The following is a 24,418-nucleotide window of genomic DNA, read 5'->3' as shown; positions in this document are numbered from 1 at the left end:
AGGCAGAAAGTGACAGAAGATGACAGTAGTGGACTAATGGGTGACTGTGTTTGGGGCCTGGAGGGCATCCCAGAGGCACCGGGAGCCCGGCCCCATGCTGGGGTCACCACCAAGGGTTAAGGGGGGATTGCAGTGAGCTCCCTCCTGTGGCCCCAGGCTGGGCGGGTTCCAGGGGCAAGTCCATGAGTACCCCCCACCCCCAACCCAGCGTCACCTCGAGAGGAAACCAGGAATCCCACGCACTGCCACGGGAATCCTGACGACTCCAGAAGGTCAGCTACTTCTCACGGACTGACCATGCTGGCCACTTAAAGAGGAAAGTCCCTCCCGAACGTTCTCCACAATGAGAAGCAGCAAGATTCTCAGAGTGAAATTGTTGGAAGAGGAGGTGGGAGACTGGAAGGGGGACCTGGAGAGGCAGAGGCCCTGTGTGGAGCCAATTCAGGGAGAAAAACTTTCCCAAGGGACAGAGCGGGCTAAGATTTCTCTCAAGTGATGGAAAGCTGCTGGTGCTCAAGAGAAAGGAGCGCCTGAAACTCAAGAACCCAGCATCTTTACAAAGATGAAAGTTCGCGAGGGTTTAATGAGAGAGGAACTAAGAAGACGACAGGGTGTGTGTGTTGATGGTGGTGGTTGGCAGGGGGAGGCATGCTGGGGGTAGCTGACTTTATTAAGCTAGTACTAAGCATTAGGGAATCAGGAAGGCAGAAAGCTAGTTCGCCTAAGAGAGGGAAAGTTTAAAAGCAAAAAGAGAAAGCTGACTCCAAAGCAGTCCTAAGATAGGCAACAAGGCAAATCAGGGTAAGGGACCCTGAACTCTGCACGTGTCTCCAGGGCCAGGCCTGCTGAAGCCTGTGGGATGGATCCCAGGGTCGGGGGACACAGCCTTCTGCTGGGAGGAGCAGGCAGGCAGCCAGGGGCTGGGTAAGCTGCACAGCGGCCCAAACGCAGAATCAGCCTGGAGGCGTGCAAGTGTCCCAGGCAAAGGCTACCGGCGCCCTGACTCCCGCCAGGCTTTACCAAAGTCTGCCCATGCGCGTGCTCACACACCAAGGGGTCTAAGCCCCAGCTCAGGGTCTTTTCCAGTGAGACAGTTCTTCACATCAGGGGGCCAAAGTATTGGAGTTTCAGCTTTAACATCAGTCCTTCCAATGAATATTCAGGACTGATTTCCTTTAGGATGGACTGGTTGCATCTCCTTGCAGTCCAAGGGACTCTCAAGAGTCTTCTCCAACACCACAGTTCAAAAGCATCAAATCTTCGGCACTCAGCTTTCTTGATAGTCCAACTCTCACATCCATACATGACTACTGGAAAAACCATATCTTTGGCTAGACAGACCTTTGTTGGCAAAGTAATGTCTCTACTTTTTAATATGCTGCCTAGGTTGGCCATAGCTTTTCTTCCAAGGGGCAAGTGTCTTTTAATTTCATGGCTGCAGTCACTGTCTGCAGTGATTTTGGAGCCCAAAAGAATAAAGTCTGTAGCTGTTTCCGTTGTTTCCCCATCTATTTGTCATGAAGTGATGAGACCAGATGCCATGATCTTAGTTTTCTGAATGTTGAGCTTTAAGCCAGCTTTTTCACTTTCATCAAGAAGCTCTTTAGTTCCTCTTCATTCTATGCCATAAGGGTGGTGTCATCTGCATATCTGAGGTTATTGATATTTCTCCTGGCAATTTTGATTCCAGCTTGTGCTTCCTCCAGCTCAGCGTTTCTCATGATGTACTCTGCATATAAGTTAGATAAGCAGGGTGACAATATACAGCCTTGACATACTCCTTTTCCTATTTTGAACCAGTCTGTTGTTCCATGTCCGGTTCAGACTGACACTCATCAGTTATTTACTGTACTTTCTGGGGGAGCAGACCTTGAGATTTTCCATCTTTCTGTATTTCCAAACACTATTTTCCAGATAGGATATTCTTGAGAATATGGAAGAAAAACAGAGTGAAGAAAAACCACAATGAGGTACATCTCACGCCCATTAGGGTGGCCACTATCAAAAACAAGAGAGAAAAAAAAAGAAAAAAACAGAAAATAACTGTTTTCACAACTGCCAATAGGGAAAACAACCCAAGTTCACTGGCAGATGAATGAATATATAAGATATGACATGTACATGCAATGAAATGTTATTTAGCCTTAAAAAGAAATTCTGATACCTGTTGCAAAATGGATGAATTCTGAAGACATTATACTACACAAAATATACCAGTCACAAAGAGAAACACTATATGAACCCACCGATTGAGGTACCTAGAGTAGAGACAGACAATAGAATGGTGATTGCCAGGGTGACCCAGGGGGAGGGGGTTGGGATATTATTTAATGAGCACAGAGTTTCAGTTTTATAGCAATAGAGTTCTGGAGATTAGCTGCAATGATGTGACCCACTTAATACTACTGTACCCTTAAAATGGTTAAGATGGCAAATTTCATGTTAAATGTATCGTGTGTGTTTATGTGCTTCAGTTCAGTTCAGTCGCTCAGTCGTGTCCGACTCTTTGAGACCCCATGAATCCCAGCACGCCAGGCCTCCCTGTCCATCATCAACTCCCGGAGTCTACCCAAACCCATGTCCATCGAGTCGGTGATGCCATCCAGCCATCTCATCCTCTGTCGTCCCCTTCTCCTCCTACCCCCGATCCCTCCCAGCATCAGGGTCTTTTCCAATGAGTCAGCTCTTCGCACGAGGTGGCCAAAGTATTGGAGTTTCAGCTTCATTATCAGTCCTTCCATTGAACACCCAGGACTGATCTCCTTCAGAATGGACTGGTTGGATTTCCTTGCAGTCCAAGGGACTCTCGAGAGTCTTCTCCAACACCACAGTTCAAAACCATCAATTCTTCTGTGCTCAGGTTTTTTTAATAGTCCAACTCTCACATCCATACATGACCACTGGAAAAACCACAGCCTTGACTAGACGGACTTTTGTTGACAAAGTAATGTCTCTGCTTTTTTATACGCTGTCTAGGTTGGTCATAGCTTTCCTTCCAAGGAGTAAGCGTCTTTTAATTCCATGGCTGCAATCACCATCTGCAGTGATTTTGGAGCCCCAAAAAATAAAGTCTGCCACTGTTTCCACTGTCTCCCCATCAATTTCCCATGAAGTGATGGGACCAGATGCCATGATCTTAGTTTTCCAAATGTTGAGCTTTAAGCCAACTTTTTCACTCTCCTCTTTCACTTTCATCAAGAGGTTTTTTAGTTCCTCTTCACTTTCTGCCATAAGGGTGGTGTCATCTGCATATCTGAGGTTATTGATATTTCTCCCGGCAATCTTGATTCCAGCTTGTGCTTCTTCCAGCCTATCGTTTCTCATGATGTACTCTGCACAGAGGTTAAATAAGCAAGGTGACAACACACAGCCTTGACGTACTCCTTTTCCTATGTGCTTAGTTGTGACCAACTCTTTGACCCCATGGACTGTGGCCTGCCAGGCCACTCTGTCCACGGGGATTTCCCAGGCAAGAATACTGGAGCGGGTTGCCATTTCCTTCTCCAGGGGATCTTCCCAACCCAGGTATCAAACTTGTGTCTCCCACATCTCCTACACTGGCAGGTGGATTCATCTTAGCACAATTTTAAAAAGGAATGAAGAAATGAGTTAGCATATGCTTACGAGTACAGAGAAAACAATTCTCTGTTGTATCCTGGGCCATACATTTTAATCACAATCCTTATTCTAAGCACACCTACCAGAACTTGTAAAATTGTTAGCTGCACACAGGTGCTGAGAACACGCCAGCAGAACCTGAGCTGCCATCTCTCCTGCCCCATCCTGCCAAAGTGCATCTCCTCAGAGAACAGCCGTCTGTTTATCAAAGCAGACTGCACGCATCCTGGCTTGGCTTTCAGAGCACTCCCCAGCCAAGCCCCGACCTGCAGAGTCTTCTCTCTTCTAGCATGCAGCACCACTCCTGCCAGCACTCACCTAGTTTCCTCCCCCAGAGCGTCTACTCTCCAGGGGAAAACCCTCTCTTCCTGCAGACCTCTCAGGGCCCAGCATACGATCTAGTCCACTGGACAGGATAGCACCTCCTCAAAGAGAACTGCGGGGAGCGACCTGGGACTCTGCCTGACAAGCATCCAAGGCTAAATCTCTGCTCAGTATTCGACCTGCTTTGTTCTCCAAGGTAAGCATCTTACAGACTTCTAGCATCTTCATATCCTCAGCTATGGAGAAGGAAGTGCTGGATCAGATGGAGTCACCACCCAAGCCCCCTCAGAGCCCTGCTATGCCCTCCACACCACCTCCTCCTGCCAGGGGCCCTGGCGACTCACTACAGGCTGCGTGCTGCCACGGCAATGAGACCGCCCGGAAGAAAGGGAGAAGCCCCCCTTTCCATTTATCCAGCGGTGCTTAACCTCGGTCACAGCTATTTACACCTGCTCAGCTTCCCAGGCGGCTCAGTGATAAAGCATCTGCCTGCAACACAGGAGACGAAGGTTCGATCCCTCGGTCAGAAAGATCTCCTGGAGAAGGAAATCGCAACCCACTCTGGTATTCTTGCCTGGGAAATCCCATAGACAGCAGAGCCTGGCAGGCTACAGTCCACGGGGTCGCAAAGAGCTGGACACGACTTAGTGACAAAGTTCAGTTCAGTTCAAACTAAGTGACAAATTTACACCTGTTACATCAAAACAGGTACAAACAACCCAGTGCGGCTTTATTCCTACTTTGTTTTGCCGAGTTCCTGGAGCAAATAAACTGTACAGGGTGTCTGCTTCCCATAAATCAGAGGCGGTGACTTTTCTCCAATTATGTTTTTTTTCCCTCTTTTTGTTATTTATTTATTTACTTTTTCCGTTTATTTTTATTAGTTGGAGGCTAATTACTTTACAATATCGTAGTGGTTTTTGCCATACATTGACATGAATCAGCCATGGATTTACATGTATTCCCCATCCCGATACCCCCTCCCACCTCCCTCTCCACCCGATCCCTCTGGGTCTTCCCAGTGCACCAGCCCTGAGCACTTGTCTCATGCATCCAACCTGGGCTGGTGATCTGTTTCACCCTTGATAATATACATGTTTCAATGCTGTTCTCTCTAAACATCCCGGAAATAGAACTGCCATATGACCCAGCAATCCCACTTCTGGGCATATACACTGAGGAAACCAGATCTGAAAGAGACACACGCACCCCAATGTTCATCGCAGCACTGTTTATAATAGCCAGGACATGGAAGCAACCTAGATGCCCATCAGCAGACGAATGGATAAGGAACCTGTGGTACATATACACCATGGAATATTACTCAGCCATTAAAAAGAATTCATTTGAATCAGTTCTAATGAGATGGATGAAACTGGAGCCCATTATACAGAGTGAAGTAAGCCAGAAAGATAAAGACCAATACAGTATACTAATGCATATATATGGAATTTAGAAAGATGGTAACGATAACCCTATATGCAAAATAGAAAAAGAGACACAGATGTACAGAACAGACTTTTGGACTCTGGGAGAAGGCAAGGGCGGTACTGGCACAAGGACAGAAATATAGATCAATGGAACAAAATAGAAAGCCCAGAGATAAATCCATGAACCTATGGACACCTTATCTTCAACAAAGGAGGCAAAAATATACAATGGAAAAAAAGACAACCTCTTTAACAAGTGGTGCTGGGAAAACTGGTCAACCACTTGTAAAAGAATGAAACTAGAACACTTTCTAACACCATACACAAAAATAAACTCAAAATGGATTAAATATCTAAATGTAAGACCAGAAACTATAAAACTCCTAGAGGAGAACGTAGGCAAAACACTCTCTGACATAAATCACAGCAGGATCCTCTATGACCCACCTCCCAGAATATTGGAAATAAAAGCAAAAATAAACAAATGGGACCTAATGAAACTTAAAAGCTTTTGCACAACAAAGGAAACTATAAGTAAGGTGAAAAGACTGCCCTCAGATTGGGAGAAAATAATAGCAAATGAAGCAACAGACAAAGGATTAATCTCAAAAATATACAAGCAACTCCTGAAGCTCAATTCCAGAAAAATAAATGACCCAATCAAAAAATGGGCCAAAGAACTAAACAGACATTTCTCCAAAGAAGACATACAGATGGCTAACAAACACATGAAAAGATGCTCAACATCACTCACTATCAGAGAAATGCAAATCAAAACCACAATGAGGTACCATTACACGCCAGTCAGGATGGCTGCTATCCAAAAGTCTACAAGCAATAAATGCTGGAGAGAGTGTGGAGAAAAGGGAACCCTCTTACACTGTTGGTGGGAATGCAAACTAGTACAGCCACTACGGAGAACAGTGTGGAGATTCCTTAAAAAACTGGAAATAGAACTGCCATATGATCCAATTATGTTTTAATTCATGGGTAATAGTTCTCCGTCCAAGTGGCAACTGGAGGGGGCAGCTAGGATCAGGGGAATGAAGGTATGATGAAGTATCAAGTCATCTGAATTTGAATTGGTACAGATGAGCACTGCAAAGGTAGCAGATACGAGATGCATGGATGCAGGTCACCACAGCCGCGTCCAGTCATCCAGCACGTTTCCTCAGCCAACCGCAGACCGACTCTCACTGTGTTCTCAGACTACCTTGGCCCAAGTCTTCATTTCTTCATAAGGCCCTCTTCCCACCTTTTGCCTGAGGATCTTGAACATGAACTTGAGGTTATTCCACCAATTGCAGTGCCATTCTGGAACTGACTCATGCCTCAGATACACATTCCTTTGCATGATGTGCCATTTTCCACCATTCGGAACACAAGTACCCAGAGGAATTAGTGAAAAACCTTCTCCCCCACAAAGGACATGTGTGAAATGAACTGAAAGCCACTCAGTCATGTCTGACTCTTTGCGACCACATGGACTATACAGTCCATGGAATTCTCCAGGCAAGAATACTGGAGTGGATAGCCCTTCCCTTCTCCAGGGGATCTTCCCAACCCAGGGATCAAACCCAGGTCTCCTGCACTGTAGGTAGATTCTTTACCAGCTGAGCCACAAGGGAAGCCCAAGAAAACTGGAGTGGATAACCTATCCCTTCTCCAGTGGATCTTCCCAACCCAGGAACTGAACTGGGGTCTCCTGAATTGCAAGTGGATTCTTTACCAACTGAGCTAACAGGGAAGCCCCAAGGACATGTGCATCTCACCATAAACTCATTATTAATCTGTTTGCTAAACATTCATCAAGCATGCTACATGAATGACACTGTAGAATACAGAAATTAGTAAGACCAGCCTCTGACCTCTAAAAATTTCCACCCTAGTAGGAAAGATACACGGACTGAACTCTCACCCCACTGCCAGCCATGAAGGTCATTCCTGCTGCCCTTACCTCAGAAGCAGGTTTGCCATCTACCCAACTGTTTAAATCTAAAGCCTGGGGACAGCCCTCAATTCCATGATGCTCCATCTCCATGAGGACCACCCAGACCCAATCCGCTGGTACCTCCCACCTGGACTAAGGCAGCAGCTTCCTAAATGGTCTCTTGCTTCTACACTACCTTCTCCAAACGCCGCATGTACTAACATCTGCAGTCAATTAATCTTCACGTTCCTCTACTGCTTAAAGACATCTAACAGCTTCCCAGCACTCTTGGGAACAGCCAAATTTTTTCCAGGGGTCTCCAAGGCCCACATCAGCTGGCCCGCTGCCCTCCCGGCATCCCGCCCTCCGGTGACTGCACCCATCTGCTCTACCCTCACCCCACCTCCTGGTTGGATGCCATGTACCTGCTTGCTCTTCCTCTGCCTGGAGACGCCCGCCCCCTTCCGGTCACATAAGCATCATCCTCGCTCTGCGCCAGCCTTATAAGAAATGTCCCCGCCTCAGGAGGCCTCTCCTGACCTTTCCATCTAGGACTGCCGGAGTCATTCTACTTTCATCTCATTTTCATTTTCTACCCTTATTCATAAATGACCTGTGATGGCTGCTCCCCTGGAGCGACCTGTAAGCCCACCAGGGGTCTTATCAGGAACCGTGTCCCCAAGGGGAGAACCATGTCCCCAAGGGGAGAACCATGCCTGCTTCTCAGGAGGGGCTGAGAAAGGACCTGCTGGCAGACAAGTGTGCATCACAAAGAACAAGACAAGGCTGCCAGAGATGGCGCGATGAGCCGTGAGAAAGCCGTAGGAGGAGGGAAGTTAGGAACAGCATCCAGAGGAGGCCGTGTGCACTGCGCCTTAAGGACAGGCAGACAGCATCACCAAAGGCGCACCAGGCTCTGGGACTAGAAGAGAAGAAGCCCCAAAGGCAGGACTGGTCCAGGGCGGTCTGAGGACGAGCGGGACCCAAAACGGAACAGCTGGTGCCCAGGGTAAGGGGCGGGAGAGCGGGCTGGCGGCCAGCACGGATGATAGGGAGTTGAGCTGTCAGCAGGGTGGGGCGGTTCACCGAGGCCTGGGATCTTACATTTCAGACCAGGAAAAAAAAATCACTGAAAAGTTTGAGGGTGAAGCTACTACATTCTGACCTACATTTCACAGACACTGAGAAAAACCACTTCAGCTTAAATACAAGCAAACAACAACAAAATAGCATCACTTTTAAGAGGATGGAATAGTCTCCTGTGTTTGGAGGAGATCCCATCTGTAAGGCCTGGGAGAGCGGGCCGCAGCTTGCAACACTGTATCCCAGAGCTCAGGCTGAATGCAGATTACTTTCTGTTTTCAGAGGCATGGAACAGTCACGTGTCACTGCCAAGTCTACTCAGAGTCGAAGCCGCCACCATCGAGAAAACGAAGCTGGTATCTGGATCCTGGGACAGGAAATGGGTTCCAAGTGGGGAGATGAATCCACCCATGTAAACACACTGCACACCCCAAAGATTCAAGCAGCCCCACAAGACTGAACAGATGGGAACGTGCTTCTTAAATGGAAGACAACCCTAAACACCTGCATGTTATGTTAAACCCAAATAAAGTGAGCATGTGAAAGATGCAGTCTCAGTCATGGTAAAAGGCTGCTATTAAAACCAGACAGAGGAATTAAAGACCGACAACCTAATGAGCTTCCCAAGTACCAATAACCCAGCTGCTCTAAGACTGCTCTCATGTTTCAGGGGTCTTACCAATCACCAAGAGTTAGTCCAAGACAGATTTACCTAAAAAAGCACAACTCCTCTCAGTAACCCTGTCATAAGATGGAAAGGCTTCATGAACGGTGCTGGCAAGGGCTGACACAGAAGGGACCTGCCTACGTGTACATCCAGGAATTCTGGAAGGAGAGAGGGCCCAGGAGTCTGCAGCCAGTGGTCTACTAACCAGACCCGGGCTTCCGCCCACTTGCCGATAGAAAGATGAATCCAGAAACATGATCAAAGGCCCCCTCCCAGCTTTAAACTCCTACAACAGTGAAGGAAGTCCTTATAGGCGTGTCTACTGTCCACAAACAGGAGGACTGACCCGAACTGAGGCACGAGGTATTCAGACTTTGTGAGAAGTGCTGAGATGGGGGCAATGGGCCATGGAACCGGTTCCCAGGTGGGAAACCGTGCCCCACGTTGGGGAAAGGCAGGAAGGAACAGAGTCAGAGCACAGGCTGGGAAACAGGCCGACCTGGGCTCACACCATGGCTCTGACCCTGAAACTGATGAATATGAACTCTACGTGTGAGAGTCATTGTGAGAAGTACAGGAGCTGACGAAGATGAGGCACTCAGAACAGTGCCTGGGACAGTGACGACCAACGAACCATCAGTTCTGAAGATGGCAGTCTTGTCAATTTTAACACATTTAGCTATGAGATTTACCTCCACTGTTTTACATGAGATTCTCTTTGCAGGAAAGATAAAATTATGGACTCTTCACACGCCTGGCAAGGACCCCAAAGTCCTTTCATCCACTTCTCTGTTTTGAGGCATTTTCATGACCATGTCGGGGATGGAACCATGGAGGACTCAGGCAATTAAGCTAACTGCTCAAGGTCCCCCACCACCAAGTCCATTTAAACCACCACCGTTCTCAGTGGTCTCCTAGAGCCTGGAAGGAGTGAACACGACTCCCTGGGCATCTGAAGCCCTAAGAACCAAAGCTGTTTCTGCGATGACACCACAGTTACAAAATGAAGTGAAAGGACCTGAGCCAAAGGGATCGTGCACGGAGCAATCCAAGTGTCAGCTCTAAAATATTAGACTGCTATGAAAAGAAGAAGGAAGCCGTGATGAGGCTTACCAATGCTGATTACTTAAGAATCAGAGTGCATCACCTCATATGTGTCGTGATTATAACTCGTTAAAGGATACTCATACACAGTGAGTGCTGGAAAGGAACCTGAAAAATCACTATGGCTGATTTGATAAAAGAGGGTTGACTGCAGAAGCTTTATTTAACTGATTCTTTTTCTTAAGTAAGCGACTTTAATGGGGTCGACAGAGCAAACACAACCACAGGGGTGACCCCAGGGAAGGCGACGCTGCAGTCCACTCACCCTGGGTTGTAGAGCATGACGGCAGAGAGGTTCTCACGGGACTTGGACAGGTCGCTCATGGACAAGCTGAGGGAGGGCAGAAGGCCGCTCTAAGAGCAGACACAGGGCAGAGCGGTTACCTCGGCGGCAGGAGAAGACCGTGCTCTGCGCACACCCCTCTCTCCTGGGGAGAGGCAGTGAGGAGCCCAGCACCCTCCAGGAGCCCACACACAACTGGCCTCCCTGAGGACAGAAGCTGGGGCAGCCAAGCCCAGGGTCTATCCGGAACCCAAGCCCCACGCTAAGGCCAGCAGGGTCTCACACCCGCACCGGAGCCGCTCAGCCCCGAGGGGCTCCCTGACCTGCTGCTGCATCCAGGGAAGGAGGGGCCCTGGCAGCGGCACCCACGCCTGCTGAGTGACAGAGAGGGACGGGGAGGAGGAGGGAGACCAGGAGAGTGAACGCTGGCCCTGCTCTGCTCCCACGGAAAGTTACTGGCAGGCCTGTTTCCTTCCCTCTCCTCCCTGCAACGGGGTCCCAAAAGGGCCCTCCAGGGAGACCTGGGCTGAGCAGACAGGAGGCTCACAGGCTTGAAGCAGCAGTCCAGAGAAGACTGGGGTGGGGACTGCCGCTTTCTGGTTATTCCCACCTCAGTCACTGGGGACCCCAGCAGTCCTGGAAAAGTAGGCTGAGGCACGGGGCTGTGGGACTAGGGGCAAGGGGCTGACACCCCGTGTGAGGGGCCATGTGACTCAGGGTGAAGGGTTGACACCCCGTGTGAGGGGCTATGACTCGGGGTGAAGGGCTGACACCCTGTGTGAGGGCCGTGTGACTCGGGATGGGGGGCTGACCCTCTGTGTGAGGGGCCGTGTGACTCGGGGCGGGGGGCTGACATTCCGTGTGAGGGGCCGTGTGACTCGGGATGGGGGGCTGACACCCCGTGTGAGGGGCCGTGTGACTCGGGGCGGGGGGCTGACATTCCGTGTGAGGGGCCGTGTGACTCGGGATGGGGGGCTGACACCCCATGTGAGGGGCTGTGTGACTCGGGGCAAGGGGCTGACACCCCGTGTGAGGGGCCATGTGACTCAGGGTGAAGGGTTGACACCCCGTGTGAGGGGCTATGACTCGGGGTGAAGGGCTGACACCCTGTGTGAGGGCCGTGTGACTCGGGATGGGGGGCTGACACCCCGTGTGAGGGGCCGTGTGACTCGGGGCGGGGGGCTGACATTCCGTGTGAGGGGCCGTGTGACTCGGGATGGGGGGCTGACACCCCATGTGAGGGGCTGTGTGACTCGGGGCAAGGGGCTGACACCCCGTGTGAGGGGCCATGTGACTCAGGGTGAAGGGTTGACACCCCGTGTGAGGGGCTATGACTCAGGGTGAAGGGCTGACACCCTGTGTGAGGGCCGTGTGACTCGGGGCAGGGGGCTGACACCCTGTGTGAGGGGCCGCGTGAATTGGAGTGGGGGGCCCACACCCTGGGTGAGGGGCTAACACATCTGGGCCTGAAGTCAGGGCTCAAGTCCCTGTCCCCACTTGTGGGCCACAGGACAGGCCAGTCTCAGCCTCTCCTCTCGCTCATCTGTGACTTGGGGGTACCAACGGTTCTGTGGACACAAAGTGGTTCACAGGGAGGCTCCACGTGGTTCTGCCTCAGACATCTCTGCTTCACTCTTCCTCCGTCTAAGCTCAGCGCGGTGCACAAGAGCTAGACTAGACAGACGGCTCTCCCTCTTACCCCTTCCCTTCCCTCTCTGGTCCTTGGCCCACTTCCCCATCTAGCGCTTCAAGCGCCCCCGGACGTCCCCATCCAAACAAGCTGCAATCTCTTCCAGTTGTTCAACTGTCCTAAACTCGCCCCCTCTCTGCTTCACACCCCGATCAAAAATCCAACTTACTAGGAATGAAAATAAGAGGTGAGCAAAGTTTTGGATCAAAGGGATTCTGGTGTGGAAGTAACTCTTAAAACAGATGCTCACGAGTGTAGGGCACCCTCCACTTAATGTGAAAAGGTGTCCACCTCCTTTTGAGGGATGGGGATGCTGATGAGCAGCGTGGAAGAGCCGCATGTCTCCTCCACGCTGGACCTCGCTCGCTGTCCTACTCCACCAGCCGACCGTCCGCAGGGAAACCAATGCCCTGGAGTCAATCCAGGCTGTGGGCTGGTTCCTGCTCCAGGAAGTCTGACTGCTGGAGCCAGAGCAGAGACCCCTCTTCCCCCACCCTCAGGCCCACCCAGAGTGGACTTGGCTGCTGGGGATTCCAAGCTGCTCACCTTCCTCTTCTCCCTGAGCTTGGCGGCCTCCTTTGGGTGGTTAAAACGAAACATGTTGGTTCTTCCCAAGAGGATCATGGCGCCTAAGAACACACAGAAACAGCAGTGAGTTTACAGTGAGAACCTGGTCAGCAGAGGACACTCTAATGTGGAATTCTGCAGCTGAGACGTGATTCCCAGGAACGAGAGGAGGCTTTCATCCCAAAAGTCTGCTTACCCAAGCCAATTCTACACCTTCAAATGCTTTTAATTTTTACAGCCAAGTGTCACAATATTTACGTTACCCAAGGCACAAGTGAGGGGTTTAAGTACTACAAAATCATACAAGATTTAAAACTTAATATACACATAATTAGACTTTTGACTGTTGAGAAGAAAAACAGAAAGCAGTTCTCCAAAGAGATGTTGGGAGAGCAAACAAAGTATAGCGTCACCAATTTAGGAAATGTTTATTAACGCCAATGAAAGCAAAAACCTCAAAAGATGGTGCTTTCAAAAGAAAAAACCCAGTGAAACTGCCAGAGCACAGGTCACTGTTACTAAAATCTCCCTCAGAATTTGATAGGAAAGAAAACGTGCACGTGGAGTGTCTACTTCCTGTAAAGACGCTGCTTCTTGTGAAAATCCTGTTAAAATTGACATGGCTACATTAGACATACAAGAAGGGCTCCTTCTGACTGACAAGGGTCCAAACTGTACAAGGGGCAAAAGGATGGAATGTAAACGCACAAGGGTAACAAAATCATTAGGTGGGGAGGCAAATTTCAGCTTGACTAAGCCAATAAGCAAAAAGGCACTTTCTAAGGTCAGAGCTGTCCAAAGCTGGCACAGATGTCACAGGAAGCAGTGAGCTCCCCGTCCCTGGAAGCATTTAAAAGATGCACTATCTGAGCTGGTCCCACCTCCCAGGTGACGCAAGTGGTAAAGAACCACTTGCCAATCAATGCAGGAGTCATAAGAGACGCGGGTTTGATCCCTGGGTCAGGAAGAGCCCCTGAAGCAGGGCAGGACAACCCACTCCAGGATTCTTGCCTGGAGAATCCCATGGACAGAGTAGCCTGGTGGGCTACAGTCCATAGGCTGCCCAGAGTCAGATGTTACTGAAGCAACTTAGCACGCAAGCATGTATCACACCTCAGAGTCTACCAAGCCTTCAGCACAGACCCCCACGTTCAATCTTTGCCCTGAAAATGAAGGCAACGTATTTGTGAAGATAAGACATTTGTATGAGAAGTCTTCAACCATGAAGGATCAAAGTGATGAGTTCAGGATGCAGGATGGGGAGACAGACTCTGGCATTGAGGGCCTCAGCTGGGTCTCACAGGACAAGCAGAGGACAAGAGAGATGCTCCATGTGAGGGTGACTGGGGAGAGGGGCTAGGCCTGAGACAAGAGATGGGTCTCCTGAGGTTGGAGAAAGGAGAGTCAAGTCCAGCCAAAACACAGGGCATCTGAAATAGCAGCAAGAACCCATATTGGACAGATGAGGTAGAAAGAGACCACGGAGAAATAGCAGCCAGGATGAAGAATTTGCAACACAAAGGTCAGAGAAAAAAGTTCAGGTTCTGGATGTGTTTTGTGTGTCCCATACAAATTAAAAAAAAAAAAAAATCAACAGTTATAACTCCATCAGTCAGTTCAGTTCAGTCGCTCAGTCGTGTCCCCATGAACCGTGGGACACCAGGCCTCCCTGTCCATCACCAACTCCCATAGTTCATCCAAACTCATGTCCATCGAGTCGGTGATGCCATCCAGCCATCTCATCCTCTGTCGTCCCCTTCTCCTCCTGCCCACAATCCCTCCCAGCATCAGGGTCTTTTCCAATGAGTCAACTCTTGCATCAGGTGGCCAAAGTATTGGAGCTTCAGCTTCAACATCAGTCCTTCCAATGAACACCCAGGACTGATCTCCTTTAGGATGGACTGATTGGATCTCCTTGCAGTCCAAGGGACTCTCAAAACTCCATAGTTCTCACATGAAAGTCTGAGTTTCTGGCTTCCCTTCAAAAATTAGGAGATCTGGGGTCAGGAGGTCAGTGCTGCCACTGGGCTGCTGCCTGCTGCCTCCCCCGGACAGGGCACGTGACTTCTGGTTGGCCACAGCCATCAGTCTCTATTGGGTACCAGCTCCCCCTGGACCCTGAAAGTAGCATCAATATCTCACATGGCCACTCTGGAGCTTCAGACAGGCATATACATATGCCTACTTCACATACTGTCTCAGAATCTCAAAGGAGCTTCAAAATTCAATACAGTTAAAACCTAGTGGGTTTGGATCAGAACCCAGGGAGTAATCAAAGCACTGGTTCTGGTGACTGCTGTTATTTAGCAGAAATGGAGCCAAGAGGAGAAGGACACAGTTTGGAGAGACTCAGAAGGGCAGCAGTGGATATTATCCGCCCAACAATCTGCTTATCCTCCTCACATAAAACTGCATTCATGTGTTTCCCAATTATGGAACAGCACCGTGACCATAATGAAGAGAGGTGTTTCCCATGCCTTTTATGACTGGGACTCAAAACTGTGTGCCACACAGAAAGTCAAAAATCAAACAGCCGTGCCTAGGATATATGTGTATTTAATGCTCTTAAAGTGACATTAGAGATTAATAAAGCAATCTCATTTGAAGTGTTAATTACCTCTAATCGAATTTTTTTTCCTGTTAATCAAATGTCCAGCCATGCAAGTTGAAAATTGCTAAAATATGTTAATGGAAAAATAGGATAGTATTTCAGAGACATATTTCATGGTGTATTAAATGAATGAAAATAATCTTGCCACCCATGTATGTGCATGAAATACATACAAAAATCTCTTTGAGGAGTTATAAAAGAAAACAAAACCACCCGTGACTATTCCTTGCTTCCACCCAAATAATGTGTAAAAACTACTTGACACATAAAAGGGACTCTGTTAAGGCTGGTCCCTTCTCTTTCCTCCACTGCATTCCTTTCCTGAACAAACCTACTGGCTGTGCTTCCTTCCTACACGATGCCACTGTGCATCCATTCACTCAACAAATACTGAGTGGGCACTTACTGTGCTCATCACTGAGATAAGCACCAGGGGTGAGGATGCAAAGAGGAACGAGTTAAGACACAGGCCTTGTCCTTAGGGAGCTTGTAAATAAGGGGAGAGAGGTCACGCAGCAAACAACTTCACCAACAAACGCAGAGCTGCAATCAAGGAGAGAGGCGCTGCCTCTGGCTCAGGGGGCGCCTGAGAACCGGGCGGAGCGCAGGAGAGTTACGGAAGGACGCCCTGCGGGAGGCAGTGCCGCAGACAAGCTCCGGCGGCAGGAGAGCAAATGCAACAGAGACAGGAACAGACGACGAGATGATGGGAGACAGAGAAGCAGAAGCCAGGGAGAGTACTGCCCAAGATGAGGCCTGAGAGCGAGGGAGGGACAGAGCACGCAGAGTCACTCGGCACACATGGACTTCATGTCCAGGCAACGGGAAGACCCCGAAGGCCTTTGTGCAGCAGCAGCATCACGTGGCTGGACTTGAGTTTCAAGTCCAACTCTTTCTACTGTTTGAAAAATGAACCAGAGAGCAAGAAGAGATGTAGATAAACAAGACAGGTGACTACTGCAGCTGTCTGGGTCAAAGATGCTGGGAGCTCAGCCCCGGGTGGGAGGGAGGCGTCAGAGGAGGGGAGTGAACAGACTGCAGACGGCCGGGACTCGTGCTGGGCAAGAGACAGGGGCCAGGGAGGTGAGGAAGGCGGCTCTCGGCGAGGCTTCACCCGCAACTAGCTGGCTGGGCAGCTGTTCACACCGAATGAGAACACCGGAAAAGGATCAAACTCGGGCTGGGGCAGAAGCACTGAGTGTGGTCTCGGACATAATGAATTTGCGAAGCCTTCTGCAGGTAGAAGGGCGTGAAGCTCCAGAAGAAAGGCTGAGAGACCTATCAATCTGCCCATCTACCAACCTACCCACTTTCATACCTACTTACTCATATATACATATATATATACACACACACATGCGTATTTTTGATAATCTGCTGCTCTGTGCTGAAATATAGAGTATTTTAAGATGTTTTCCTGATGTTGGCAAGTATACTTTTGAAAGAACCCCTGGTTTTTGTCAAGTACATTCTTTCAAATGATGGAAATTAAGAAATTTAGAAAGTTGGAGGAAATTAAGAAATTTAGAAAGTTGGAGGATTAAAAATTGCTTTTTAATCCTAACAATAACCAAAAAATTATACAGATGAGATACAGACCTCAAAATATATAGACAGATATACACACATACATACGTATTTCTCTAAGATTTGTGCATATACACAAGTACATACAAACACATGCATCGCTACAGATACCAGGTAGATAAGTGTACATACACATGTGCATATATGTGCGTGTGTGAGTGTGCTACATCTCTTTCTATATATTTGAGTCATCTCTAATAAGGGAAGCCACAGCTGTGGTAAAGTCACCTGAGGAGAAGACAGAAAGGTGGGAACCAAGAGAGCCCAATGCCGAGTACCTAAAGCAACTCAGCTTTTAGTTGCTGAGTAGAAGAGGATGGACCCCTACAGAAACAGAGACGGGCCATCAGAGGGGAGAAGGAAAACCTCAGAAGTCAGGGAAGTCATGGTCGAGGTCTCTGAGTGCACAACTCATTCAAGAAGTTTGTGTATTCTTCCATATACTTGACACATGAATCAGCTACACTTCAATAAAACAGAAAAAGAAGTTGTCTGTATATGAAGAGAAGGAGAGTTCATGGTAGCTGGAGGAGGGAGATGACAGATCCCGTGGGATATTTTTGTTTAAAGGAGACTTTTGAGTATATTCAAAAGGCAAAAAGCTGAAGAGAAAGAGGCAACGAAGGAACGGATGAGAGTGACCGGCTGTGCAAGGCCTCTGTAAGAGACCCAGTGCCTGTGTTCCGCCCGCAGCAAACCCTCGCGGGCTCAGCGCCCTCACCAAGTCCACAACACTTCCTTCTAGATCTCAAATTTTCTAACTATGATTGACTCCCTCATCTGAGGTTAATGCGATTAATCACAGCAGATGGACTTTCTGTGATGCACTTAATTTGCATGTTTAGAGTGTAGCTAAACCTCCTTGAAATATATGATGGCATCTTTGAGATCCCTTGAGATCCTGTTAAATACTTGAGGACAGACAAAGGGGATGGAGTAGAAGCAACATTATAAAAGGTAGACAGACACTTGTTAACAGCAAAAACAGCTTTACTGACGTCTCTTGTGAATAAAACCACTGAACAAGGCTTCATGGGAGATTTTCTATCTTAATATTTCAGGCACGCTGAAAAAAATTAATCATGTAAACATTTCCAGTGATTTCTAAGCAGTGTCATGATAATAATCATTAATACCACTATTAATTACAGTCCTCAAATTTCATGTGAGATTTTTCTAATTCTGCTACAGCCCAAATAAATCAACTGCTTGAAATCAAATGGTGTCAAATAAATATTTCTGAGGTGATGGTGTTTGAATTATTTCACTCTGAGTTACCATTAATAAAAACATATAAGACAACTGTATTCCCAAAAGGGCATGGTCAAATGTAATATGAGCTTCCCGGCCAAAAAACAGGAACCATCTGAAACTCTGCTTCAGGGCTCCAAATTCTGCATTTAATCCTAGTTCAGAAAGCCCTCCCCAGCAACTTCCTCCCCAATATATGCACAACGTAACGCCCTGCTCAACCACGCTCAGTGAAGGACAGGTTTTCATTTTCGACACAACAGACTTAGAAAAGCAGGGTGCGATGAGGGGGTGGGAGGGAGGCTCAAGGGGTAAGGGATGTATGAATACTCACAGCGTTGTACAGCAGAGACCAACACAATATGGCAAAGCAATTACCCGTCAATTAAAAATAAATCTTAAACAAGTTTAAAGATAAAAAAAGAAAAGCAAAGCTCTTGTCTGGAAAAATTTTCTGGAATGGTATATCACATGAAAAGTTGAGTGAGGTAGAATAGGTGAAGCTCTTATTTCCTAGTTCAAGCTAAAAGAAACTTTGTGTGTGATAATTTTAAGTCATATGAAAGATCTTTAAAATACTTAACACTAAAATAAGTTAAGATGACAGCACCAATTAGGGGACCTGACAGAGTCTAATTTCCACTAACATGTGCCAATACTTAAGAACATTTGACATAACATGTCCTAGGTCTTGGACTCTTGTGACACAGGCTTTTAAGACACCTGAAATACAAGTTTCCCTCTCTCAAAAACGGTTTTGGGCAGCAAGATAGGGAAGACTTAAGATTTGACATGGTGCTGGTGGAGGGTATGAAATTTTTACATGAACACTAACTAACAAATTCTTACAGGTCACATAGCTTGGGGCTGACAGCTGGCTCAGGTGAGTGACATGCACTGGGCATGAAGAAGAGCAGGTATAAAGCATGTCAGCAGATGGCCCATTAGCATTTGTGAAGATGGAAATGCATGTGACACCTTACCAAAAAGCCATCTAGGCCCTGTACTCTCCTTTTTAATGTTTATATTCAAATGTGGATTTGCAACTTCCTGCTTTAGATAAACCACTTTTTACTTTTTTTAATTTTTTTTACTTTGTGGCTCAGTCATGTCAGACTCTTTGCGACCTCATGGACTGTCCATGGAATTCTCCAGGCCAGAATACTGGATTAGGTAGCCTTTCCCTTCTCCAGAGGATCTTCCAGACCCAGGAATCAAACCAGGGTCTCCTGCATTGCAGGCGGATTCTTTACCAGCTGAGCCACAAGGGAAGCCCAAGAATACTAGAGTGGGTGGCCAATCCCTTCTCCAGTGGATCTTCCAGACCCAGGAATCAAACAAGGTCTCCTGCATTGCAGGCGGATTCTTTACCAACTGAGCTATCAGGGAAGCCCCTTGTTCGCTTTTGGTGAAGTGAAAATTGCAAATTAGATTCTGGGACTCTAGAGAATAAAGAAAACTGATTTTCGGTCTTCATTATTGAGATTTCTAGCCAAATAACTGACAAGAATCATTTGCTCCAACTGTGTACACAGGTTCAGTGTGGAGCTTTATAAAATTTCAAGATGTGCCAGTCCCATCCCTGCCAAAGCAATTTTTAGTTGCCTGTGCATGGGTGTGGGGTGAGTGGGAGATGAATCTTTTCCTCTTAAAGCCTCAGGGGAGATACAGTAGACAATAAAATATTAGATTCTGCAGCACTGAATGGAAGATAGTACACTAAGTGGTCAAACTCTCAGCACAGTGGCCCCTCAGTATCCATGGGGGTTTGAGTCCAGGTCACCTCTGCCCCTCGCCACAGGGAGACGTCTCCAGGACACTCAAGTCCCTTATGCAGAAGGGCCTAGTATCTGCATATACCTACACACAGCCTCCGGCACACTTTAAATTACCCGAGCTTACTTAGAGTACCTAACAGAATGTAAATACTATGTAAATAGTTGTAAATACAATGTAAATGATATGTAAATAACTGCCAGAGCATGGAAAGTTTCAAGTTTTGCTTTCTGGAACTTTTTCCCTGAATAGTTTTAATCTGCAGTTGGATTCACTGGGATGCAAAACCACATACAGAGGGTTGACTGTCATTTTCTTTCCATTCATACCTAGTAGCTCATACTCTCTGTTACCACCAATACTGCTTACTCTGTCAGTAACCATCTCAACTATCCAGCTCTTGCTTCCAACACCCACCAAGCTGTCCACATCCTAGCCTTCCTTCCAAAATGCCTCCTTCTCCCGTCTCCCTAAACACGGACAGTCTCCTAACTGCATCAACTCCTCTTCTTTACGGTTCACCCTCAAGCCTCCTCTGGGATATATAAAAACCGGGCTGCCCTTCACCTCTGTGAATGCATTCTTATTCCCCTGACTGGTGAGCACCTTCCGCAGAGAATCCATGCCCCCAGCCTGGGATCTGGGAGTGCTACAAACCTGCCAAGCCTCAGCCGCCAAGGCGACTTGGCCTCCCACTACTCTGCTCCCCACCTCACCCACTTTCCAGCCTTTAGATGATTCTTCACTAGACACTCTGGCCCAAGTATATCTAAGTCACTTTTCATTATGACAAATTCATTCATTTCAGAGCTCAGCTTTGGGTAAATCTCTCCTTTCTCATCAGTCTGTAGCTGATGAACTCGAGAGGACAAGTTCTGGTTCTGCCCAACGTGGAGCAGCACCCTCCACCTCAGTTGTGAGAGATCACAGATAATAAATGTAATGATTCAGACAAGAGAAGAGAAGGGTTTAAAGAAACTGACAAACGGTTGTCTCCTGGGCCAAAGCCTGGGGCAAGAATGTGTGATTACCCTTGGTCTTCATACTAGAGTGTGCATCAGAGTCACCTGTATGACTTGTGGGGTCAAGAGAATCTAGATTGCTGGGCCCATCCCCAGATTTTCTGATTGGATGGGTCAAGGATGGGGCCTAGGATGGGGCCTAGGAAACTGCATTTTGAAAGGCTCCCAGGTAATGCTGATCGTGCTGATCTGGGGACACGCTAAGAACTGCTGGCTTTGGGTACAGTCTTTAAGAATAGTTAGGTCTCTGACACTCAACAGTCTCTACTGAAAGAATCATACATGTGCAAGCGACAGGTGTCAGCTTTGCGGATCTCCAATCAGAGGAAGACATCTAATGATAGCTTAAGGGCAAGTGCAAGGGAGTTGAAGGGGAGATGAGACATTGTGATCTGCTGGCTTTTTGTGAAGTGTGGAAGGTCTCTTTCGTTCTCCAGACATCTTGGCTAAACTGCTAAAGAATTTCTCTCCCTTTCTAGTTGCACTACAATTCTTTTGTAATTTGTCACTGAACAACTCATAGCAGCCCTTCAGCAGATGAGAATGCTATCAAGGCTCCTGAGCTCCACTCCAGACCACCTGCTCCCTCCCAGAGCTGGAATACACACAAGTATATTCTGGCGCTGAAGCATGACACATTCAAGTGCACCGGAGGGTGAGGTCCCTGGACGGACTGGCCGCAGCACTGCTCACGGCAGAGGTGAGCATGCCACAGCTCTGACAAACCAGCAAGACCAGCGCAGTCCACTGATGCTGAATGGAAAATTCATCAAGTTTAGCAACGATCACCTTTAGTACATACATACTGGAGTAAAAAGAAAAAAATAATTAAAATAAGAGAGAATAGTTCCTAGCAACTATAGGACAAAGGTTGAAATACATTTTTAATGATACCTCATTTGGTTTTTGTACATTTCATATTAAACATATGAAAAAATGGGAGGAAAAGAAAAAACAACTAAGGTCTGAGACTCTATCAAAAACAACTCAAGGCCCAGGGATTAGACACCAGAGTCAATGCATCCTTTATTCTCTGGCAAAGCCTCCTGTTTCTATGGAATCATGGGAGTGAGGGAAACTACACTTCGCAGAACACATCCATTGAAAAGCAAGGTTAGATGCAATGCTGCAAATCCTACCGCTGTCCCTAGAAGGACCCAAGAAAGAGTAGAAAAGCTTCAGGTGCAGAGTTCTAGACATATACAATATAGATGTAATCACAGCTACTTCTCAGAGTATTAGCAAATACTTTTCTTTCTAATGACTTTACCAGATTAAAACATTCCTGTAATTAAGGCAGAGGAACTACTATTTATGCAATCTGAATGAAGTTAAGGCAGTTGACTGATAAAGGTAAAAAAATTTCCCCTGCCATGGTGACAATCTGCTAAACACAGATAAACCTCCTACTAGTTGACATTCACAAGTGTCTTAAGTGATTTTTATAAGGAAATGGGAATTACTACATGACGTGCTTTTTAATGGCACAGCCTAACCAGCATATTTCCAAGTGAATATTAATATACTAATGAGAGACATTTAAATACCAAGTATCAGCAATATACTGGGTCTCCTCACATGGCCCAGTAATACAGAATCTGCCTGCAATGTAGGAGACGTGTGCTCAAGCCCTGAGTTGAGAAGATGTCCTGGAGAAGAAAATGGCAACCTGCTACAGCATTCTTGCCTGGGAAATCTCATGGACAGAGGAGCCTGGCAGGCTGCAGTCCACAGAGTCACAGAGACTTGGACACGACCGAGTGACTGAGCGCGCAGGCACCAGCAACACACTGGTGGTGGTGGCTGAGACACCAAGTCGTGTCCGACTCCTGCAACCCCACGGACAGCACAGCCTGCCAGGCTACAGTCCATCGGGTTTCCCAGGCAAGAGTACTGGAGTGGGTTGCCATTTCCTTCTCCAGCGGATCTTCCCCACCCAGGGATCAAACCCGGGTCTCCTGCACTGTAGGCGCATTCTTTACCAACTGAGTTACAAGGGGAGCCCAACAATATACTAGAGACTGGTAAAAAGATAGGAAGCTGCTAGTGAACCAGAAATCCAGTCAAATGCAGAGTTAATACAGTTATATCACGTTACACTTTAACATCTGCAGTCTCTGTTCTTGATACCTTTACTTAAAAATAGCTTCATGAAAAAAAATGTTTTTAATTTTTTATAAAATGGCTTCATGAGTAAAAGCCAAGGTAGTTTTTGGAGTATGAATACCCTGCTGTTTTTAATCTGTGTCCCTGTTATTATTAGGTTTAAATAAAGTGCATATACCTTTTGGGGAGTTTGGTCTTTTTTTTCCTTTAAATATAAAATCTTATAGCTGAACATCCTCCTGAATTCCTGCCTGATTAATCCCCTCCCCACTTCTCTCCAAAGGTTAACACTATTCTAAAATAGGCATGTCCATAAGATCCAGCAATCGCACTCCTGGGTATATATATCCAGACAAAACCACAATTCTAAAGGATACATGCACCCAATGTTCACAGCAGCACCAGTTACAATAACCAGGACGTGGAAGCAATCTAAATGTCCATCAACAGATGAACAGATAAATAGGAGATGTGGTACATACATAAAATGGGATGTTACTCAGCCATTAAAAAGAATGAAATAGTGCCATTTGCAGTAACATGGATAGACCTAGAGAAAAACAAATACCATATGATATCACTTACATGTAGAATCTAAAATAGTATACAAATGAACGTATGTATGAAACGGAAACAGACTCACGGCATGAAGAACAGACCTGTGGTTGCCAAGGGAGAAGGGAGTAAAGAAGGGATGGTGTGGGAGTTTGGGATTAGCAGATGCAAACTATCCTATATTGAATGGATAAATAACAAGGCCCAACTGTATAGCACAGAGAACTATATTCAATATCCTGAGACAAACCATAATGGAAGAGAATATGTAAAAGAATACATATGTATAACTGAGTCACTCTACTGAATAGCAGAAATTAAACACAATATGTAAGTCAACTATACATCAACAACATTTTTGAAGAAGTAGGCATGTGTCTCATTCATATCTTTTTATTTTTGCTACATGTTTTTGTAACCACAAACAATATATCATATTTTCTCTGTTTAAAAAACATGTTCCAGTTCTTACTTTAGTAATCTTCAAAAAAAAAAATTTTTTTTTTCAAGAAAATTTAAATGGAGAATTCTAACCCTCAATTTTCCAAAGAAAATTACACGTTTTTCCCTTGAAGGGATCTTACAGTATCAAAGTGTGCAGGTTTTTTTTTTTTTTTTCAAGTTACCATTTTACCTCTCTTCTGTAATGCCCTGAAACATAAAGTTGGCTTACCTTTCTCTGCCCTAAGACCTATCATGGCATTTATATTTAGTGCACTGTGTTTTAATGGTTTAGCATTTTTCTGTCAATTTCATTGACGTCCACACTGAGAAAGCTGCTGAGCAACAGAGTAGAATTCCAGAGGAACTCAGC

The 24,418-nt window shown here is 46.9% G+C and overlaps 1 protein-coding gene across 7 annotated transcripts in view; it reads right to left on the bottom strand.

Annotated features, from left to right (window-relative positions):
• Positions 1 to 24,418, bottom strand: part of KIF16B (kinesin family member 16B) — a 282,011-nt gene that overhangs the window by 111,963 nt on the left and 145,630 nt on the right. For all 7 annotated transcript variants that reach the window (XM_043480090.1, XM_043480091.1, XM_043480093.1 and 4 more), the window contains 2 exons: positions 12,676 to 12,758; positions 10,422 to 10,510 (listed from right to left, as the gene is read on the bottom strand). In XM_043480090.1, coding sequence (XP_043336025.1) covers positions 10,422 to 10,510; positions 12,676 to 12,758 — 172 coding nt within the window. The remainder of the gene's footprint in view (positions 1 to 10,421; positions 10,511 to 12,675; positions 12,759 to 24,418) is intronic.

Source organism: Cervus canadensis, chromosome 10 (genome assembly GCF_019320065.1).
Source record: "Cervus canadensis isolate Bull #8, Minnesota chromosome 10, ASM1932006v1, whole genome shotgun sequence".
Classification (NCBI taxonomy): Eukaryota; Metazoa; Chordata; class Mammalia; order Artiodactyla; family Cervidae; genus Cervus; species Cervus canadensis.
This window is presented reverse-complemented; position numbering and strand designations above follow the sequence as displayed.